Below are 20,503 nucleotides of genomic sequence, written 5' to 3'. Positions count from 1 at the left end.
GATTTCATTTCATCCCATTAAAAATATATATTCTGATATTACAAGAGTATTAATAATACATTTCTTTGCTGAGAGAGTTCCAAGCAGTAATACATGTTTTTTGAAGGAATTTTCTCTAGATTCCTGTAGCTTGGGCAACTTTTGGCAAGTCTACATTTTAACATTCTTAGACAAAATACCCACATATGTGACGTTAATCAAAATACAGACTATAATGATCCTGATTTTTCTGGATCCAAAGTCTTATTTCCTTTGAAATCTGGAAATGAAATACAGGTAGTCCCTGGGTTAAGAACACCCAGTTTACAGATGATCCATAGTTAAGAATGGAGCCTATTGTAGCAAAATTTGAGTTAAATACACATTGGTTCAAGTTCATTACACAATACTACTTGTACAGTATTATATAATAATACTGTTCTGGCTTACATACAAATTCGACTTAAGGACAGACCTTGGGAACAGAACTTGTTCTTAAACTGCGGACTACCTGTTATCTTGTCACCTTTGGTAATTATTTCTGATTCCTCTGAAGAGAAAGGTTTTAGAAAGTGATACTGGTAGACTGATAATCACAAGAAGTTTTCAGACATGGTATTCCACAAGAGTTTGTCTTTGTTTCTGTACTGGAGAAGCTGATCTGGAGATTTGGACTGCCATGACACCCAAAATACTCATGGTACGTCTGTCCTTATGTCAAATTTGTATGTAAGCCAGAACAGTATTATTGTATAATACTGTAGAAGTAGTATTGTGTAATGAACTTGAACCATTGTGTATTTAACTTGAATCATTGTGTATTTAATTCGAATTTTGCTATAATAGGCTCATAACTATGGGTTGTTGATAAACCGTGTGTTCTTAACCTAGGGAATACCTGTGCTGAATTCTAACTGCTTGAGAAAGTTAAAATATTCTGAGCTGGTGTTTGAAATCTTTAAAGACAACCTGAAATCTAGCTTGTGGAAGAATAAAGCAATTGGTGTCTTCGCTTTAGCTACCACACAGAACAGTGTTATGTACCTAAATTAATCTGGCTTCCAGACTTTTTCTAAGCCTAAATATGATAGTCACTTCCTTTAGATCCTTAGGGGATCTTAGATCAGGCATACATTAAGAGCTCTGAATTCCTCCATCCTTTTCAGTCATTAGGAAATTGTTGTCTTTGCACAATTCATAGTAGACAAACAGAATTCTTGAAAATGACATTTTGTTTTTCTTGTAACTTTTCTCTTCCCCGCTTTTCTCCTAAGCTTATGAATTTCTTGACTGGAGTTGGGTTAATGGTGATGAGTGTGTTTCAGAAATGTTGAGGGCCCCACTGAAAAAAAAATGTTTTCATCGTATTATCCCACACAAGCAATTACTTGAATCACTATATGTCAAAGTACAGCTGGAAGTGTGACAGAGAAATTAGGAGGTTTCTTTAAATTTAAATGTGTTGTTAATTACGACTACAGTAAAAGATTAATTCTAAATTCCAATAGTGTAATTTATAAATGCAATAGTAGAAATTTAAATTATAGTACTCATAAGGTGTCAAAGTAAGTAGTAATTTCTTTGTTTGCCATACAAACCTAGTATTTGCAAAAACAATGAAACAATAACAAACAGTAATTTTATCATTACATGTAGAGGAAGTCACCTTTTGATTGTGTTCTTTTTTTAGTTTTTTGTGGTCAGTGGGAAATACCCATAAAGTTTAAGATATTTATTATATATATCCTCATAGACATCCTTATAAATTTTAAGTTAAAAGAGGATTATATTAAAATGCATCCTTTCCATAGCTTTAGTATCTATGGCTTTAAGAGATATTTCAAAATTATCCAGTTAATGAAATTATTTGAAGATCAAAGAGCTATAGAAGGATTTAAAAAAAATCTCTAAATATTTATAATTATGGTTATACAGTGGTACCTCGGGTCACAAACTTAATTCGTTCCGCGACTCTGGTTGCGACCCAAATTGGTCACGTCCCAAATCAAATTTTCCTATAAGGTTCAATATAATTACGGTTAATCCGTTCTGAACCATATGTATTTTTTTTTTTAAAACCACAAAAATATGAAACAAAATACAGTACAGTGCAGTACAAAGAGAGAGAACACTAACCTTGCTTGAGGCGACTTCTGGCGTGGAGGATAGGAAGGTGGGTGGGGAGGCGGTTATTGCTTGGAGAGAGAGTCCCCCTCCCTACAGGAAGCCACGACCACATGTCACAGCAGGGAAAATGGCCGTGGATCCTGTTCGTCACCCGATGCGGGGTTCATGGACGGAAGCAAAATTTTGCGAACGGTGCTGTTCGTGACCCGAATTGGTCATGAACAGAAGCGTTCGTGACCCAAGGTACCACTGTACTTCCAGTATGGATCAAACTTTATTGAATGTGGGCAAATACCATCATTCCAGAATTTATTTAATTATTTTTAACCATAACCATTGCTCCTTATGATAATATATGAATTAAATAACGGTGTGGGAAACGGTGCAACTATATATGCTTTTCAGTGTATCTTAGTTTTATCCTGGAGACAGAGTTGAATCAATTCCTCTGCCCTGCCCTTATTAAGAATCATGATTTTCATCAGACTGCCTATGGCCTGTATGGTCAGATTCCTAATTCCAAATAAAAACACATCAGGAGTGTTCATATGAGCGCGCGCACGCACGCACCCACACACAAAAGATTATAAAGAGCTTTGTTTTATATTCTTTATCTTTCAACTTTCTGTTGGCAATTGTCCCAGGTTTTGAGAATAATTTAAATTTATAAAACTGTCCATATTGACACTGAGCAGCATACTATATTAAGAATATTTAGTACAAAATTAACAGCAACAATAAAACAAAATGAACATAATGAACCATTGTAAAAAAGTAAAAACCAACACACTCTCAATATACAATACTCCTACATGAGACCCACCACTGACCTAACCCAAGGCCTGAAGAAGACCCAGGTTTGCATGAGGGCAGAGTAGATGACATACAGTGGTACCTCAGGTTACGAACGCCTCTGTTAACGAACTTTTCGGGTTACGACCAGCTCCGGCCACAAAAATTTACCTTGGTTTGCGAACTCTGCCTCGGGGTATGAATAGGATATGCGGCCATTTTCCCTCCCGTGACACGTGGTCCGGGGCCATTTTTCCGCCCCTGACACGTGGTAGGGAGGGGGACTCTCCCTCCAAGCAATAGCTGCCTCCCTGTCCTCCACGCCAGAATGGATTAACGGTAATTACATTGAACCTTATGGGGAAATTTGCTTCGGGTTGTGACCAATTCGGGGTGCGACCAGAGTCACGGAACGAATTAAATTCGTAACCCAAGGTTCCACTGTATGAATCTCTGGGGGGATAATGTTCCAGAGGGCAGGCACCATGACAGAGAAGGTTTGTTTCCTGGCTTCCATCAGGTGGCAGTGTTTTCTCAATGGGACCTAAAGCCTGCCAGCATTGTTAGCATGTCGAACAGGATGGGGCAGTCATAACAGGAGACAGATGGTCCCTTGGAAAGCCAGGCCCTATCCCATGACCCTTCATAGGTGATAGCCAGCACCTTGAATTCTATCCAGAAGCCTACTAGCAACCAGTGTGGCTCACAGAGCAGAGTGTAACATGGCCATACCATGGCATGCCCATAACTGTCCATCCCATTGCATTCTGGGCTAGCTGCAGAGTGACCTTCAAAGGCAGCCCTATGTAGAATGCATTGCAGTAGTCTACACCTGAGATGATCAAAGCCTGGGCGATTCTCCAGAGGGCCTCCCTGTCCACAAAGACAAATTGGCTTACTTACATAATGCATCTGTGAATTCAGAATTGTTCAACTTTTCATTGCAAAATTGATGCTCAGGCTGTTTGTCAGTCTGCCAAGAATATAATAAAAGATCTGATTAAAAGTGAAAACATCAGTTTTTCTATGATTAATAATGTTTTGTTCTTGAAATACTATCCCATAAATATAAAAAGGAATCTGGAAACAGTACTTTTTTATGTTTATTGGGTCCTGTCACCTACATTAAAGATAATGTTATCTCTCCCCTGTCCTGCCAAAAAGGACATCTACTGATCTTAACTCAATAGAGATTAAAAATATGTTTTCTGTTCAGTTCTAATATAAAAATTAAGTATAAATTTGAGTTTTGTAGCAGTGTCCTTTATTATTTGCCTAAGGAGGGCTGTGCTTCTTACATAGATGTTCAAAAGTTTCCATAGAATCTAAGTTAAATTTCCAAAGAATCTAAATTAAGTTACTTTGCTTTTACCATGGACTATATTTATTGTTTACACTTGATCTTAGCCAAAAGACTGAGATTACTTATTCATCACATTATAGTAGCTTATGTTATACTTTCATTAGAGACTCCTTGTTATTTTGGTATTTTATCTCACCCATTTGATTTTACTTTCATGTTGCATATTTTTAAATTTTGCTGGTCATTGATCAAATAAACATTACTACTACTATTGATCGTTTACTCAAAACTTTATTAAATGTATTGCTAAATTAGTGACTGCCTAGATCTTTGCTAACAAATATTCAGAATGAAATACTGCCTTTTCGTGTAGTTTATTCACATAACTCTAATAAGAGGAATGTTTCTTTACTGAAGTCTTCTGATACCTATTAATTTAGATGCCATATACAAAGAGAGAGTAAATAATCTTTTACAGCTAGCATTTCAGAGTTGACTTTGATGATCACAGCTATCAAAGTAACCAGGAGTTTAGCTTGACTTCAGGGAATTATTATCTTACTACCAAAGATTGAAAAATTGAAAATAGTACATTTTAAATTAAGAATGCAAATTGTAGTAAATTACACTAGCATAATTTCTAGTATTCCCTTCAGGAAATTTAGTACTTTATAATTAAGATATATAAGATGTTCAGTTATTTTTCAGTTTACTTTTGAGGGACTAAATAAAAGAAATGTAGTCATGTAAGCTTTTAAATTATTTCCTATCTTGGCATTGTAATTTCTAAAATGTTTTAGAAATGTCAAATCCTGAAATCTTAGAATAGCTTTCATTTGTTCAGCTTAGTAAATAGTCAACATAACAAACAAAATTCAGTTTCACAGATTACATTTTTTTGTGTGCATGTAAAGTCTATGAAATACTTTGTTTAGGGGTTATGATTAAAGGGTATGATCACTTTGTTTTTCTTAAATGAATATTTTTTTTCTCAAATGAACATTTTTCTTCCTACCTTCCTTGGTCAGGATTTTTTAATTCTTGCTAAGGAGGAGATTTTATAGAAGATTAAAGACATAAATTTTGTTTATAGTAATTGTGATCTGCATCACAAAATAGAAGATAATGATGAGATAAGCTTAAAATGTCCAAAATCTGTTGTCATATCTGAGGTTCTTTGACTAGAATACTAAAAAGCTGCTTTGCAAGATGTGTTTCTGTATATATGTAACAGAAACAAGGTCCTAGAGTTATCCATAGCTGTTATTCTCACAGAAATTAAGAAAAAGTGGCAAACTCCAGGAAATGTGCTTTAAACTAGAAACAAACTGACAGAGATGCCTAGTTTGAATTGAACTCTGGTTTGAACTATGTTCACTTGGCAAGCTCATTGCTTATTTCTTCATTTGGCTGGATTTGTTTATTGAAATACAAATAAAACTGAGATATCTCAATGAATATTTTGTATCTTATTTCCCTCAACAAGAGAAGATGTTTCTGTAAGTCTTCTTCAAGTCCAGTCACTTCTTGTGATTTCATGGACATCTAGTTTTTTTAGTACAGAGGTGATTTATCACCCAGAGTCACTTGTTGAGATGGGCGGCTATAGAAATCAAATAAATAAATTAAATAAATATATTTCTTTTTTCCAGGACATTTTTTCAGTCCACTGGGTTAGCCAGCAGCCCTGGCATCCTCATTTTTGAGATCAGCTAAAATATCAAGGTGGTTAAGATTCTTGGTGACTCTTTTAATTAGCATTCCCAACTCTGTATCCACCTACACATCAAATTGGTGTGTTATCACATGAATGTCAGGGGTTCAGATACACATGACATAAATGAAGTGTTGCAGTGCTATTCAGTATGTTAACTGTTCAGCCTATCTATGTCTCTTAATTCAGAATCAACAAACAGAATAGATACTGTTTTGCCATTCTTATCTACTGACAGGTTACCAGCCTTTTAGAGAGCTTGCTTGTAGAATATTAGATTAAAAAGGATTATAAATTCTATTAAATTCTTTTGTGCATAGTTTGTCCTGTTTGAATTAATAGACACAAATTTGACCTCAGGATTCAAAACAAGAATCAAGTACTATCAGAGCATTTCAGCTTCCCAGGACACTATGGAATACCTCAAAGTGTCTGTTTGGAACAAATTGGAGTTTAACCATCATTAAGTAACAGGTTGCTGAATTCACATATATCAAAAGGTTTCAGGCATCTGGGAAGGTCTCAACAAACACAATGGGTTTTTAAGGTATTACCAGTACTTTATCAATTAACAATTATAATCTCTTCCACATGTAACCTGCATCTGTATAACTAACCTGTTTTCCCCTCACTCCACCCTTCTCACCTCAGTTTAAATCCTACATCAGCCTAGCCATTCTATGCATCTGATGAAGTGAACTGTTGCTTGTGAAAGCTCATGCCTTTTAATAAAATGTGTTCGTTGGAAAAAGTGCCACCATAGACTAGCAAAACTCTACTCTTACAACACGGTGTATGATATTGAATATGTCCAAGAGATCTAATAGGTCCAGGAGGGGTAGGTTTTGCTACATGTCGACTTGTTTAATCAGTGCTGTTTTCATTTCGTGGCAGGCCTAAGATCTGACTGAAAGGGGTCTGACTAATCTTATTTCTTCAGGGCACAATGCAGCTAACACTCTTATCACCTGCTCAACAATCTTTTCCCAAAAGGAGAGATTAAAATCTGGGCAACAGTTATTTAATATGACTGAGTCTAGGGAAGGCCTCCTGAAGAGAGGCCTTTTTCAAGGCTTTTGGCATCACCTTCTTTAATAAGGCATTGACTACCTCCCAGACCCTGTCAGTTGCACCCCTTCCCACTCCCTAAAGGAATATGGATCCAAGCCACAGATATCCATGTCAATACCCTTGTGCGCTTCATCAGAGTCCACAGCCTAAAAGAAATCCCAGAAAATGCAAGATGTTGCCCCAGTCATCACTGCTGACATAGTTCATAAACAGTCAAGGCTTTGACAAATGTGAGCAACTTTATTGGCATAATGTTGTGCAAAAATATCCTGGGCTGCTGGAAGATTTAGGAGCCACTCTAGAAAGTGCCACTGGATGACAGCCCACCAACACAATAAGTGCATAGCGGTACTGCTGCTTTCTTTCCCTTACTGCAAGAATGTAGGCTCAAACCCATGCTTGGTCAGATTTACTCTGTCTTCCTCCAAGGAACCCTCAGGGATTGGCTAATAAGGAAGCTGCCTGAAGGGCCTAGGAACCCTCCAATTCTAACCATCCATTCTATGAAGCTGTCTGCCAGATTGTTAGAAGAATCTCTAAGCTTTCTGCAGAAACTGTTCAGATCCTTAAAGCATCTAAGACAAACCTTTCGGATAAGTTGAATGGATGAAGGTGATTTCTTTTAAGGTATTTAAACCTTTTGAACTACAGTGTACCTCGGGTCACGAACTTAATTCGTTCCGCGACTCTGGTCGCGACCCGAATCCCATTTTCCCATAAGGTTCAATGTAAATACGGTTAATCCGTTCTGAACCATATGTATTTTTTTTTTAAACCACAAAAATATGAAACAAAGTACAGTACAGTACAGTATGAAGAGAGAGAATGCTAACCTTGCTTGAGGCGACTTCTGGCGTGGAGGACAGGAAGGCGGGTGAGGAGGTGGTTATTGTTTGGAGGGAGAGTCCCCCTCCCTACAGGAAGCCACGACCACGTGTCACAGCAGGGAAAATGGCTGCGGATCCTGTTCGTCACCCGATGCGGAGTTCGCGAACGGAAGCAAAATTTTGCGAACGGTGCTGTTCATGACCCGAATTGTTCGTGAACAGAAGCGTTCGTGACCTGAGGTACCACTGTATTTGTAACATGTAAGTTATTGCAGCATAGGTACTTAAAATGTGAAAACATGCATCTTTATATTTTCTACAGTAATTAGTTCTTTATCTAATTTGGTGAACAATTCTTGATTAAATTAATGTAAATCACCTTGATTCTGCAAATAAGGATATAAATATAAAATATACTATTTAAGAAGAATATAAATAGTTTGCTTTGAAATATGAATATGGCTTGATGCATGCTATTTAATCATTGGCAATTTATGGAATGCTTCATGTTAATTTCTAGCATGTTTAGTATAACTAATATATAGAATTAGATATTCATAATACCATTGAAGCATAGATGATTTTCCACAAGACTCCAAATTTCTGTTCGGAAAAGAGTAGTGTTTGCATAAAAACTGTTATTAGAAATTATGACAAATTAGATTTGTTTAAAGCAACCTTCAAAAGAAGAACTGTTTTAATCAACTGTTTCAAGAAGGAAATCTGAGGTAGCCAAGATAATGACTAATATAATTATTGGGATGTTGAAACCTGCAATTATGGAATCTTCTCACTGAGAAATGGATAAAAGCCTGAGGGATTTCACTTCTTATGGTGAATTGTTTGTATGCTTTCCTTATAATTTACTTCTTAAGTGGCATTGTGTTATTTCTTAATTCCAGGGATTTAAAAATAATAATAAATTTTAATACATTTTTCACTGTAAACTATCACTCTGGTGTCAGTTTGATTGTATGCCTCATGATTTAAAGGAGGAAAATACTTTAACTGTAATTTGTGCAATCTCAGTCAAGTTGATAAATATTCTGAGGCTAGAAGCAAGTTATGTTGAACAGTTGAAGTTTAATAGTTGTTTGTAATTTCATTCCTCAAGGAGAGGAGGAATTTGATAGAAATATACAGTAATTCTTAAAACTATTTTTAATTATATAACTACCATAGTAATGCCTTTTTGTATTCTTTCCTGGTGGCATGGCAAAGTAAATTGATTCTCTTTTTGACCACTATAGCCATTAATTTCAGAGCCAACATTTCACTAAAAGAATCTGATTGCTACTAAATACAGGAAAAAGCTTGTAAAAGATCTAGCAATAAAATCAACATTGTATGTGGAACCAGTTATTGGATACAGTGGGTACTTTTTCTTGGGATAAAATTTTTGGGTGTATGAAACAAATAAGTCAAGCCAGGTGGCTCGAGAAAAAATGTGAACTAAATAACAGAATAGAGGAGAGGTAGTGATCGACCAAGGTTATAAGGAGTTGTCTTGAAGATCAAACAGATTCCTTGTCAGTTTTAAAGTAGAACAAAACCCTATAAACATGCAGGGTGCCCTCGCATGAAAACACCTGGTACCCAGATGCAACATTGATATTACAACTCCAGACCAAAGATCCTATAAGAACAAATCTAAAACTGCTCCACCAAAACCTATCAATTCAGCCCAGATTAATTATTTCAAGAGGTGAGGATGTGCTTATGAATCCTGAGATTCTTCACATTAAAATGAATGCTTTGGTATATTATTAAGTATCAGGAGGGCATCATGTCAGACAAGTAAAAACAACATCTGATACATCAAAAGGGAAATGCAAAAAAAAAAAGTTATAAGGGGATACGGTAGCCAGATGTAGCAAGCATGGCCAAGATAAAATGTATGCTATGCTGACATTGCAAAGCTTGTACTCCATTTTGTAATGAGCAAAATTAATATACATTCACAAATCCCAGTGTAGTTTTTTTAGAATAGGTATATTCTATGTTTTATCAAATGAAAATGATAAATAAAATAATTATTGGCTTGAGTCCTCTCAAGCCCCATGTAGCTAGCCTGACCAGGGAAGCAAGAACAACATAGTTTCAGTAAGTGTCATTAACACTTGTATAGGGTAAATACTAGAAACAGTAATAGGAATTTCCCAGCCTCCTTTATAATGTGTTAATTAAGGTGGAGTCTCTTTGAAATGAATTTTACAAGATATCTCCCCAGATGGGTTGAATTGCCATTTATGAGATAAGTTATCAACTGACTTGTCTCTTGTTTGCCAGCCTCCCCACAATTTTTCACGAATCCGAAGTTAATTGAATTACAGTAAAACTTTGACGTAGCAGACAATTTGGTGGTGTATTTGTTAAATCTGAATTTACATAATTTGCATCAATTTACATCATTTGTGTAACTATGTAATTGATATAAATGGTGGCAATTGCAGTAAACCCTGATTTAACAGGACTTGTGAAGCCCAAACAAAAACGGTATCTGAAGCCAACTAGACCAAGGTCTATTAAATCATGGCTTTATTGTGATGACATGCCAGTATTGTGTAGTGAGTACAGTGTTGTACTAAGAATGGGGAGACAGCCCTTTTGTTGTTCAGTCATTCAGTCACTTCTAAGTCTTCATGACTGAGTAGATATCAATTCACTAAGATTATCTGCTTGTATTTATTTCTTTAATTCCTTGTAACATTATGCTTGTGTCATGAAACATAGTTTGAGGTCATCTTGCCTTCTATCAGCTTTTTAAAAAATTTCCTTCTACTTTCCAAGCAGCTTATATGACAAAATATTTAAGCGTCAGCTTCATTAATAATACTTCCAGTGAAATAGTGTACTCTTACCGACTGCATTTCATCTGGTATTTAATAATTTGTCCTCCTTGTAGTCTAAAATATTCTCAACAAGTTGCTCAAGTAACACAATTTAAGGGTACCCACTTTTCTTTATTCAGCCTTTCTGATGATTCTGCTACCACAGTGATATGTTACAACTGAAAAACCCTACCCTTGACAATATATATATTTGTGGTCAGTGGAATGTCTTTGCAGCTAAATATTTTGTCTAGATCTCTCATGCTCTTCCCAACTGGCAGTTACCTCTATTACATAGCAACATTCTCCCTCTTAATTTCTTTTCAGATTCGCTTTTATGCTCTCTTATTACACTTTCAACAAGAGATTCCTTAGTCTTTTCCACTTTCAGGGTTCAAAATGATATCATCAGTATATCAGAAGTTGTTGATATTTCTTCTGCAATTTTGATTTCTATTTCCTCTAGTCCAACATTGTCATGATATTTTCTACAATTAAATCAAATAAATAAGGTGGCAATATACATTCTTAGCAAACTCTTTCCCCAAATTTGAACCATTTGATTGCTCTGTATTCCATTCTAAGTGAATGAATAGCTTTTATTGCAGTCTCTGACTAGTGCAGTATACAAATTTGCAACTAAAAATGTAAGAAGGGTTTCTATAAAATAATGGTAATAAAGATATATACTGTAGTGAAATAATAAATAAGAGACTCCACCTTTACAGAAACTACAATATGTATTTTAAAGTTCCCCAAAATTGGTATGGGGAACTTTAAAAGTATGGTAATGTCATATACTTATAAAGTGTCTTAATATAATACTTAAACACTAAAATACTATTTTAATATATCACTGTTTTAATATATACTAAAATTTTAAAATCTGAAACAATAAAACTTATTAAGATACTTTATGAAATTCTGTACAGGTAGACCTTGGGTTACAATGGCAATTGGGACCAGGATTGCCATCGCTAAGCAATGTGGTTGCAAAGCATGACATCATATGACTGCATCCCTTAGCGACAGCAGTCACCATTGCCATTGCAACCCCAAGATGCATGGGTTGTTAAGTGGGAAGAGGCGGGAATCCCAGGGAGGAGTGTGGGGGTGCTATGGGGGGGTGGAGGTGCCGTGGGAGGCCCTAGGAAGGCTGGTGCGACACTGAGTTGGACTGTTGGCACAGGCCGTAGGCAGGAAGCGTGCTGTGAGCAGGAGAAAAAGCATTGATTTTGGTTGTGGGAAGACAGCAGGGAAGGTCACAAATGGCAATCATATGACTGCAGCTCCCTGCAATGTCATAATCGCAAGCTGGACACCGGAATGTCCAGATTGCGATCAGGTGATCACAGGGATGCTGCGACAGCCAGAACTTTGAGGATCACGTCCATTTTTTCAGTGCTGCTATAACTTTGAACAGTTGCTGAACAAATGGATGTAAGTTGAGAACTACCTGCATTAAGATAGCAAGTCAGTACCACTAGTCAACTTCCGTGTGTTCAATAATATAGTATATATAAATTCTAAAATATTTATCTAACTAAATTTGATGCTCCTTTAAGAGATCCCTGTATTTGGCATGCCATTAAACAGAATTTTGTTACTTTCTAGGTAATTTTTGGATTCTTACCTTCAAGTAGATTTTACATAAATACCATCTGGAAAGTTCAGAGTTTTTTACATTAAAGCACACCTTTTTCTAATAATGGTGGGTGCTTAACTTTAATCTAAATGCATCATAAGCATCAGTGCTACTGGCACTTCCTCTCTGCTCTTCTCCAGTAACCAATATCAGAGTGGGTTACCTATTATTTCTCTAGTGGATGATACTTAGTCTGACCTGCCTGTCATAGCTGTCCTCTCTAGGCATGTATACTCCTAGCGATACAGCTCATTGTATCACTGGATCTATGTTCAGCAAAGCAGCTTGTACTGCAATAGAACTCACTGGAGAAATACTTGTAATTATAAAAGCAAGCACTGTTAAGTAAAGAGAAACTCTGTGCATTATCCATTCTTTGAAGGCCTTGGGTGCTTTCCAGACAATGTAAAATATATTGTAGACAAGATATAGACAATATATCATCTAAGTATCTGCAGTGTTTAAGAAGAACTAGAGTTTTGAACTTTTGCCATTGCTATTAATAATTTTTTTGGGTTGTGTGGGAGGCTGTGGTGAATTTAGGCGACTTAGACTAACAGAATCTTATGTACACAGGCAGACCTTGATATCTTAAATATGTCATTTCATATTTAATTTGGTTTTGGAATCTTTGGTTTGTCTTATTAACCCATCTAGTATTATTCAAGGCACATAGATACCTGGAATGGAACACAAATTGTTATTGAATACAGATGATATTCTGGACCTTTTTAACGATTAGTAAAACTCTTTATTTAATCTGGTGCAGGTCGTACAGCAACATAGTAAATTTATGGAACAAATCTAACATTTTTCCAATAGGTAAAAAGATTTTATGGAAATGTAAAATATTTTAAAAATGTGAGATAGCATTAGGAGTAAAGCTATTGTTTAAGGTACCCACCCCATGGAATACCTCTCAGCTGACATTTGTCAGTCCCAGTGTCATATGGCTAAGATGTCTTAGAGAGCCAGTGTAGTGTAGTGCTTAAGGTGTTGGACGAAGAGTTCAGAGACCTAGGTTCTAGTCTGCCCTCAGCCGCAGAAGTTGCTTTCTCTCACTTCAGCCAGTTTCACAGGGCAGTTAATATGAGTCAGAATAGGAGGAGGGAGTTCCATATATGCACCATTGGGATAAATCCAAAAAAGAAAGAAATGTTTGGCCAAAGTGTGGTTGCTTAGGAAGCCTTTCAACTGATTTTAGAATTTTGTGGTTTTTATGATGTCCATAACTTCCATTGGCTATTCAATGCATGTTATACATTCATTTTAAGTATATATTACTGTTATAAGAAGTTTTGAGTTTCTTTCTGTTAAAAATGAAAATACACATTTTATCAAGTTCTTCTATAAACAAAGAAAAACAGGCTAGTTCCAGGAAATTGCTCCGTTGGATGGTGGTAAAAAGCTATATTCCCACATTGCTTTTACTGTCTACTTTTCCATGCTTCTGACAGTTGTGTCTATGAAAAAGGATTCTATAACTGTGAGAGTGTAATTGGATGAATATCTGCCCAATATATATTTGGCAATGAGCCTTCCACAGAAAAATGTTCTCCATCCTATCTTAATGCTTAGACTGCAGTGTTATAATGGAAAATGATAACAATCATGTGAAAATGAGAATTACACTCTTTATATAAAGAATTCCACTATATTAGAAACTAAGCTACAGCTATGTAAATGTTAGTGATCTTAAACACCGGGATGGGAAAGAAGTTGAATGGAAGCACTATTTTTTCCCCAGCAAATGACTTTACTTTCCCCTTTGTAAGGTCATACTGCTATTTACTTTGAAAGCAAATACATAAAGGGGACAAAACACTACAGTTGGAACACTTTACTCAACATTCTGACAATGAAAAATTGAAAGGTGAGTTGATAAATTTTGAATTTGGGAATGGGAATGGGAGAGGGAAGCTGGAACATTTGAACAGTTGCTGGATCAGAAAAAGGTGTGCTGTCAAACTGTTTCATAGAACATCTAAAAAGTCAAAGGAAGATGAGGAAATGCTCCATTGTATTTCTCAACTATTCTAAGTTAAGTGAAGGGTCAAGACTGGCTTGTTCTTGGATTCCAAAACGCTGCTGTCACAACTGGTGTAGAAAGTATACTTTATCTCTTTCTCAGTTCTAAAATCTATGACTGCTTCATGATAGCAGGCTCCTTGCTCTAAGATACTACTAATGGTAGTACTAATGGATGGATGATAGATATGAAAGCAGTAATAGGAGACCTGCCTTGCCATTCACATTCATCATTCTAGTGTTCAATATACATGTGAAACCAATTATTACTCTTCAGTATGTATTCCTTAATGTATTATGGTGAGGCATGTATTATCATTTTTTTTAGATAAAAGTAAAATATTGATAACACATAATAGTGTTACTAACATTTATATCAAATGTTATTCAAGTGAAAACTGACATTAATTATAGGTTGTCTTTATCTTTACAGTATGGTTCTGTTTTTGAAATTCAGTAGAGAACAGTGTGTAATACAAACAACATTCTCAAATATATAGCAAAGAATAAAATACTGTATTAGGTATTTCTGCTTTCTAAAAACACTGTTGCTTTTCAGCAGTTTACTCTTGAGATGCAAAATGGTAATTTGACATAGACTAGCAACACAGTGTGATGTGAGCATCTGCGTAAAAGCCTGTATGTATGGAGCATGCCCAGTGCTGTGAAAAGCTTCTAAACATGCCCCCCCTCCCCCAGACACACACACCGGAGCGCTGAAGAGATGAAATGAACTTTGCACTTGCAAATGTTACATTTTGTACAGGGTTTGTAAAGATTCTTTTGTAAACACTGCATTTACACAGTAAAAAAAGGGGGGGCACAAGCAATGAAGTGAGTTCAGAAATGCATGCAACAAAGGATGAAGCATTTTTTAAAATCAATCTCTCTGTGTGTGCTGATTGCATCAGTGTAGCATCTCTTAGAATATACTTGGTCTTGATTTTCCCCCTGAATTAATAAAACATCTTTGTATTTTGGATGGCATGGGAAAATTAAGACTTACATTACATTACATTACATTAGAATAGAGACATAGAGAGGTGGTTAAGTTGAGAAGAAAGATCTTGCAGCAGAGAATGGATGTGAAAAGAACGGTGATCCTGCGGTGTTCAGTGTTCACATGTTGTATGAGAATCAGTGCCGGGCTCTGCAGCTGCAGACAATAACTAAGCTGGCTGGCTAATGAAGGCCACCTGGATCAGGCTTCTGAAAAGAGCCAAAGGCGGACGGCTGAAGAATTCCGATATCTGTGTAAGCTCTACATTTCAATTTGCTGGCATATTTTGCATTGCAGGTGGGCTGGGGAAAGCACTGCTTGCATCCATTCTGTTTCAATTAGCAGGTTTTCATTCCTCTGATTATAGCGGGATGGGGAAGGGGTTGAAGCAGAGATATATGTTGTTTATTTAGTTATTTGGCATATTGTGATTGGATGTACGCTTGACTGCAAACATACTATGTCAGCCACAATTTGATTTGAGATCCTTTCTGTTTTTTGCTGAACGGATGAGATAGAGTTGAGCCATTTTTTTCCTGTTAGGGAAAGGGTTGTCATTTGAAGAGGTACTTTGCAGTTAAGATAGTATCTGTACTTCAAAGCTGAGGTTACAATCCTTTCTGAGGATCATTCCTATCAACTTTGTATTTTTACTCTAAATGTTGCCTTTACTGAGAGTCAAATTGCCTTACTTGTGGTTTGCTGATCTGAACCTATCTTTGAAACTGCTGCTCATCCTTTAGCCCTGCAGTGCACCATTGATGCTATTCCATAGAACCTATCTTTGCAAAGGAAAAATCATTTGCTGAGTAGTAGGGAGGGCAAAACAGCAAGTATAATTCTGGACAATGAACACTGGTTTTCAGAATGGCCTCAGAATTAAAACAGTGTTCGTATGCGTTATTTTCTTATGGAGGCTATTAGAACTGCAGTTAAAAAAAAAAAATAAGAGCAGGAATTTCTATTGATGCTGAAAAAAAATACCCACAGAAGCATTCTGATTTTTTGAAACAAGATCATAATTTTATTTCTCAATCTCTATTTTCCTCTTGCCCAGGGTTCAGCGGACTCCTACACCAGCCGTCCGTCTGATTCAGATGTATCTCTTGAGGAGGACAGAGAGGCAGTGCGGAGAGAGGCTGAACGACAGGCCCAGACACAGCTGGAAAAGGCAAAAGTAAGATGCTTTTGAGGGGTTTTGATTCAAGGGAAGGATCTTTCTAATAAAATTATTATCTACTTAATTATCAGTGGCAGATTTCCTTCTGTATGAAAAAGGTACATCACAAACTTGGTCTTACTGCACAGAAACTAGGTGTGCAAAGCAAAAGGTATTTGCCAATTACAAGCCCTGTATAAGCTATGTGGGATGAGCAGTGACCAAACTCTCCCCATTCCAAGTTGCATGTTGTTGACCTAAGTGAAGAGCTAGCCTATGCACATATATTTTTTTACATTTTTTATTTTTTTACTTGCATGCAAAGGCTTCTGTGTACACTAGATCCTTGATAATGCAGTACAAGTAGGCAAATGCTACCATCACATACAAAATGCACAGGTGCTGTGAATGATTTGCTCTTTCATCCCATCACAGTATATATTTGAGAGGAAGGGGGTTAATTACTATTTCTCAGATGATGTAAATCACTGTCTGAAGAAAACCATTATCTGTTTTATTTCCTGTGGAGACATTACAAAATAAGGAGTTTGCAGAATGCAACTAAAATTCTCTTATGATTCTTCAGAAAGTATTTGAATATTGCACATTAGAAATACTTATTAGAAAGTTATTAAGAAATACCTGTTGGAAAGTTACTAATTATAGCAACATATCCTAGATATGTGCATATATTATATCAGCCTGGCTGGTTCGATCCAACAGGGTTGGTGCGCTTCAGTTTCCTTCAATTAAACAATGTCATCCATCGGGATTCAGAAAGTGTGCCTTTGCTGTTGTGGCACCTGCCCTCTGGAATGAGATTCCCCTGGTAACCATGTGGCTCCCACCCTGATGGTGTTCTGGAAAGTCTTAAAGCTCTGGCTATTCTCTCACCCTGGGACAGGGTGGTCAGGACCCTGCTAGATTGTGTGGTGGGTTACGTAGATCTGCCATTGGTTCTTGGTTTTTTAAATTTTTTATTTAATTATTGCATTGTATTTTTATTGTGTTTGATTTTGTTGTACACCACCCAGAGTTGGTTCAGAGTTGGGTGATGCCTAAATAGAATAAATTAAATTAATATTTATAGCATTTCATGCTGGCAATTTTGGATTGTATCTGTATAGTACCAACCTGTGCGTGATACTGTTTTTGATAAAAGGAGAAAATAATGCACCTTTCCATTCATTCTGTTGTGATTACCAAATCTCTTCTCCATGTTTCCTTCCTTTTACAGCAGTATAATATTCCAGCATAATTTTGATGATGTGTTAGATATATCTGTGCCTATAATTTCTTTATTCAGAATATAATACTTCCAATCTACATTACTAATCTCATTCTTACTGTTTCTGAAAAATAGCTATGCTTTCCTGAATATTCCTTGGATTTTTCCGTCCTTATTCCTGTGTATCTTCAAAAACAACTAAATTTTTATTTAAAAACTGATTCCCCTAATCATATAGTCTTATAATTAAGATTTATAAAATAACATGCAAACGAACAATACAGTATAACAAGGGTAACAAAGAGTAAACTCTGGATTTGACTTAATTACAGGCCAACAACTTGTTAGTTAAACATAGATCCAGTTCATCTGATTAAATTCATTTAAACAGCGGAGACAGCATAGGCAGTGTTTCTTTAAAGAAGGGCTATGTTCCTAATATATTGAAGGAGCTAGTGGTGAGACCTAAACTTAAAAAGCATTCATTTGATTCTATCAACTTGGATAATTATATGTGGAATAAAATGCTACCATGAATGCTGTCCACCCAACTCAGAATTTTTTTTTTTTGCTTTTTTTCATGGGGGAGTGAAGAAAACGTATTCTTGTAATCCTTCTGATCTGAATTCTGTTTTTTTTCTATTTGAAATTCCCTTGGATTGCTTGATGGATACTATTTGCTGTAAAGAGAAGGAAAGAAAGCAAAGGCTGCATTTATTGGCTCTGTTTCACATCTCAGGGCTTTAGTACTGTTCATAATGATGCCTTTCTGAAATGTCTCATTGATATGGGATTAGGCGGTACCATGCTACAATGGCTTCAGACCTTTATAAGTAAGTAATCATAAAAGGTTGTATTTGAGGGTTATGGCACATCCTCTTGTCATTAGTTTATGGGGTTAATTTCCTGCCCCCATATACAGCTGTTCAGATAGTTCTCCCAGGATTTGGGGGCTAGGTATCACTAATATATGGATGAAATTGAACTCTTATATTCTCAACTAATAGCCAGGAAGCTATAGAAGTCCTAAATCAGTGGTTAGAATGATGAGTCTGAGATACAGATGGTCAGTATAAGCTGCTTTGGAAATGGAAATGCAGTGTATTCTGAATCGGGTTTATACCCATCAAGTGATGAGATTTGCAATTTGGGATTGGTTTTGAACTCAACAGAATATCTGGTTGGCTGCTGCAAATAAACTGGGTCTTTGCCCCAGTTTTGGTAGTATGTTTCTTGTATCTCTTACTGGAAAATATACATTTGGTCATAGTTTAAACATGCCTTAGTTACATCTAATCTGGAATGCTATAACCATCCTTGAAAAATCACCAAAAATTTTGGGAAGTACAAAATGAAATGGCTTGAATACTTGCTGTTTTTTTAGTAATTCTGTTCATTCTTCTTTTTTGTTCTGCTTGTTTCTGTGTGCAAGTCATTGTGTGTATTCTTATCCAGAAGCCCTAAATAATTTAGAGCTAGTGAAGGCCCACTTTCTACCAGCCTAGGGAGGTACAGTCATGTGAAAAAGTAAATATAACCCACATAACATATGTGAACATATCAATATTTTATCTTCATTCAAACAGTATATAAAGATGATGCAACTGAACAAAAAAGATATGAAAATTTGACTTTAATAATTTATTCAACAGAGAATTTACAGATCTGCCATTTCCTTCTGTGGAAAAGTTAAGTACTGTCAGGTTCAGCCCAAGAATCACAATGAGACAGTCCAGGAATCAGCTCAGCTTCTTTATTAGCTTGCACCTAATAGGCAGAATCTCGCCAGACTAACTCTAATCCCCCAACAACAGCAACTATAACCATCATGCCCTTAGGGAGAGGCAAGTCTCTTTCTCTTGACTTTCACACAGTCTGGCTGGGGGCTCAGGAGATGCTTTCCTTGGAATGTCTCTCCCACCTTGGGAGAGGTGATGTTTAAGGGGATTCTTGCCTGCACGTCCATTTCAAATCACCCCACAGCATCTCAATGGGATTTAGATCCGGGCTTTGACTTGGCCATTTCAGAACCCCTCCCTCCCTCCCTCCCTCCCTCCCTCCCTCCCTCTCTCTCTCTTTCTTTCTTTCTTTCTTTCTTTCTTTCTTTCTTTCTTTCTTTCTTTCTTTCTTTCTTTCTTTCTTTCTGCCATTACTTGGTGGTTTTACTGGAAAGTTTAGGGTCATTGTCATGTTGCAAGGTCAACTTTCAGTTCAGCTTCAGTCTTCTGACAGATCTTCTCATGTTATCCTCAAGCACCCTCTGGTACAATGAAGAATTCATTGTGGATTGTGTGATGGTGAGCTGTCCAGGACCTGGTGAAATGATATCTTTGTTTTTTGCCAAACATGTTTTCTGGTACTTTGGCCAGATAACTCTATCTTTGCCTCGTCTGCCAGAGCACATGGCTCCAGAAGTCCTGGTCTTTGCCTAGGTGTTCATGAACAAATGTTAGTTTTGTCCTGATGTTCTTTCTGCATAGCAAAGATTTCTTCCTGGCACACCTTCCGCTTTGTGCAGCTTCTTTTTAATGGTAGACTCATGCACTTTGACATCAGTAATGGTGAGAACTACCTGTAGGTCATGTGATGAAATTCTGGGGTTCCTAGAGACTTTTTTCAGCATCTTGCATTCTCATCACAGGCTGAATTTGCTGAGACAGCCTGGGCAAATTGGAAGTTGTTGGAAATCACTTGTAGATGATCTTCTGGACAGTGGAACAATCGTTGTCCAATTGTTTGGTGATCTCTTTAAAACCCTTCCAAGACTCATAGGCATCTATAGCCTTTCTGAAGGCCTCA

At 36.6% G+C, this 20,503-nt stretch overlaps 1 protein-coding gene across 5 annotated transcripts in view; it reads left to right on the top strand.

Moving 5' to 3' along the window:
• The window catches only part of CACNB2 (calcium voltage-gated channel auxiliary subunit beta 2), a 162,554-nt gene that overhangs the window by 89,553 nt on the left and 52,498 nt on the right, over window positions 1-20,503 (top strand). For 4 of the 5 annotated variants that reach the window (XM_088150432.1, XM_088150434.1, XM_088150431.1 and 1 more), the window contains one exon: window positions 16,375-16,494. In XM_088150432.1, coding sequence (XP_088006558.1) covers window positions 16,375-16,494 — 120 coding nt within the window. Of the gene's footprint in view, window positions 1-475; window positions 680-16,374; window positions 16,495-20,503 lie in introns of those variants that run through there. The other variant, XM_088150435.1, reaches the window with a different exon arrangement.

This window comes from Python bivittatus, unplaced genomic scaffold (assembly GCF_059951505.1).
Source record: "Python bivittatus isolate LINGU-HERP-01145 unplaced genomic scaffold, Pbiv_v1 ctg000610_np1212, whole genome shotgun sequence".
Taxonomy (NCBI): domain Eukaryota; kingdom Metazoa; phylum Chordata; class Lepidosauria; order Squamata; family Pythonidae; genus Python; species Python bivittatus.
The sequence above is the reverse complement of the archived record's forward strand: the minus strand, read 5'-3'. Positions and strand labels throughout refer to the sequence as shown.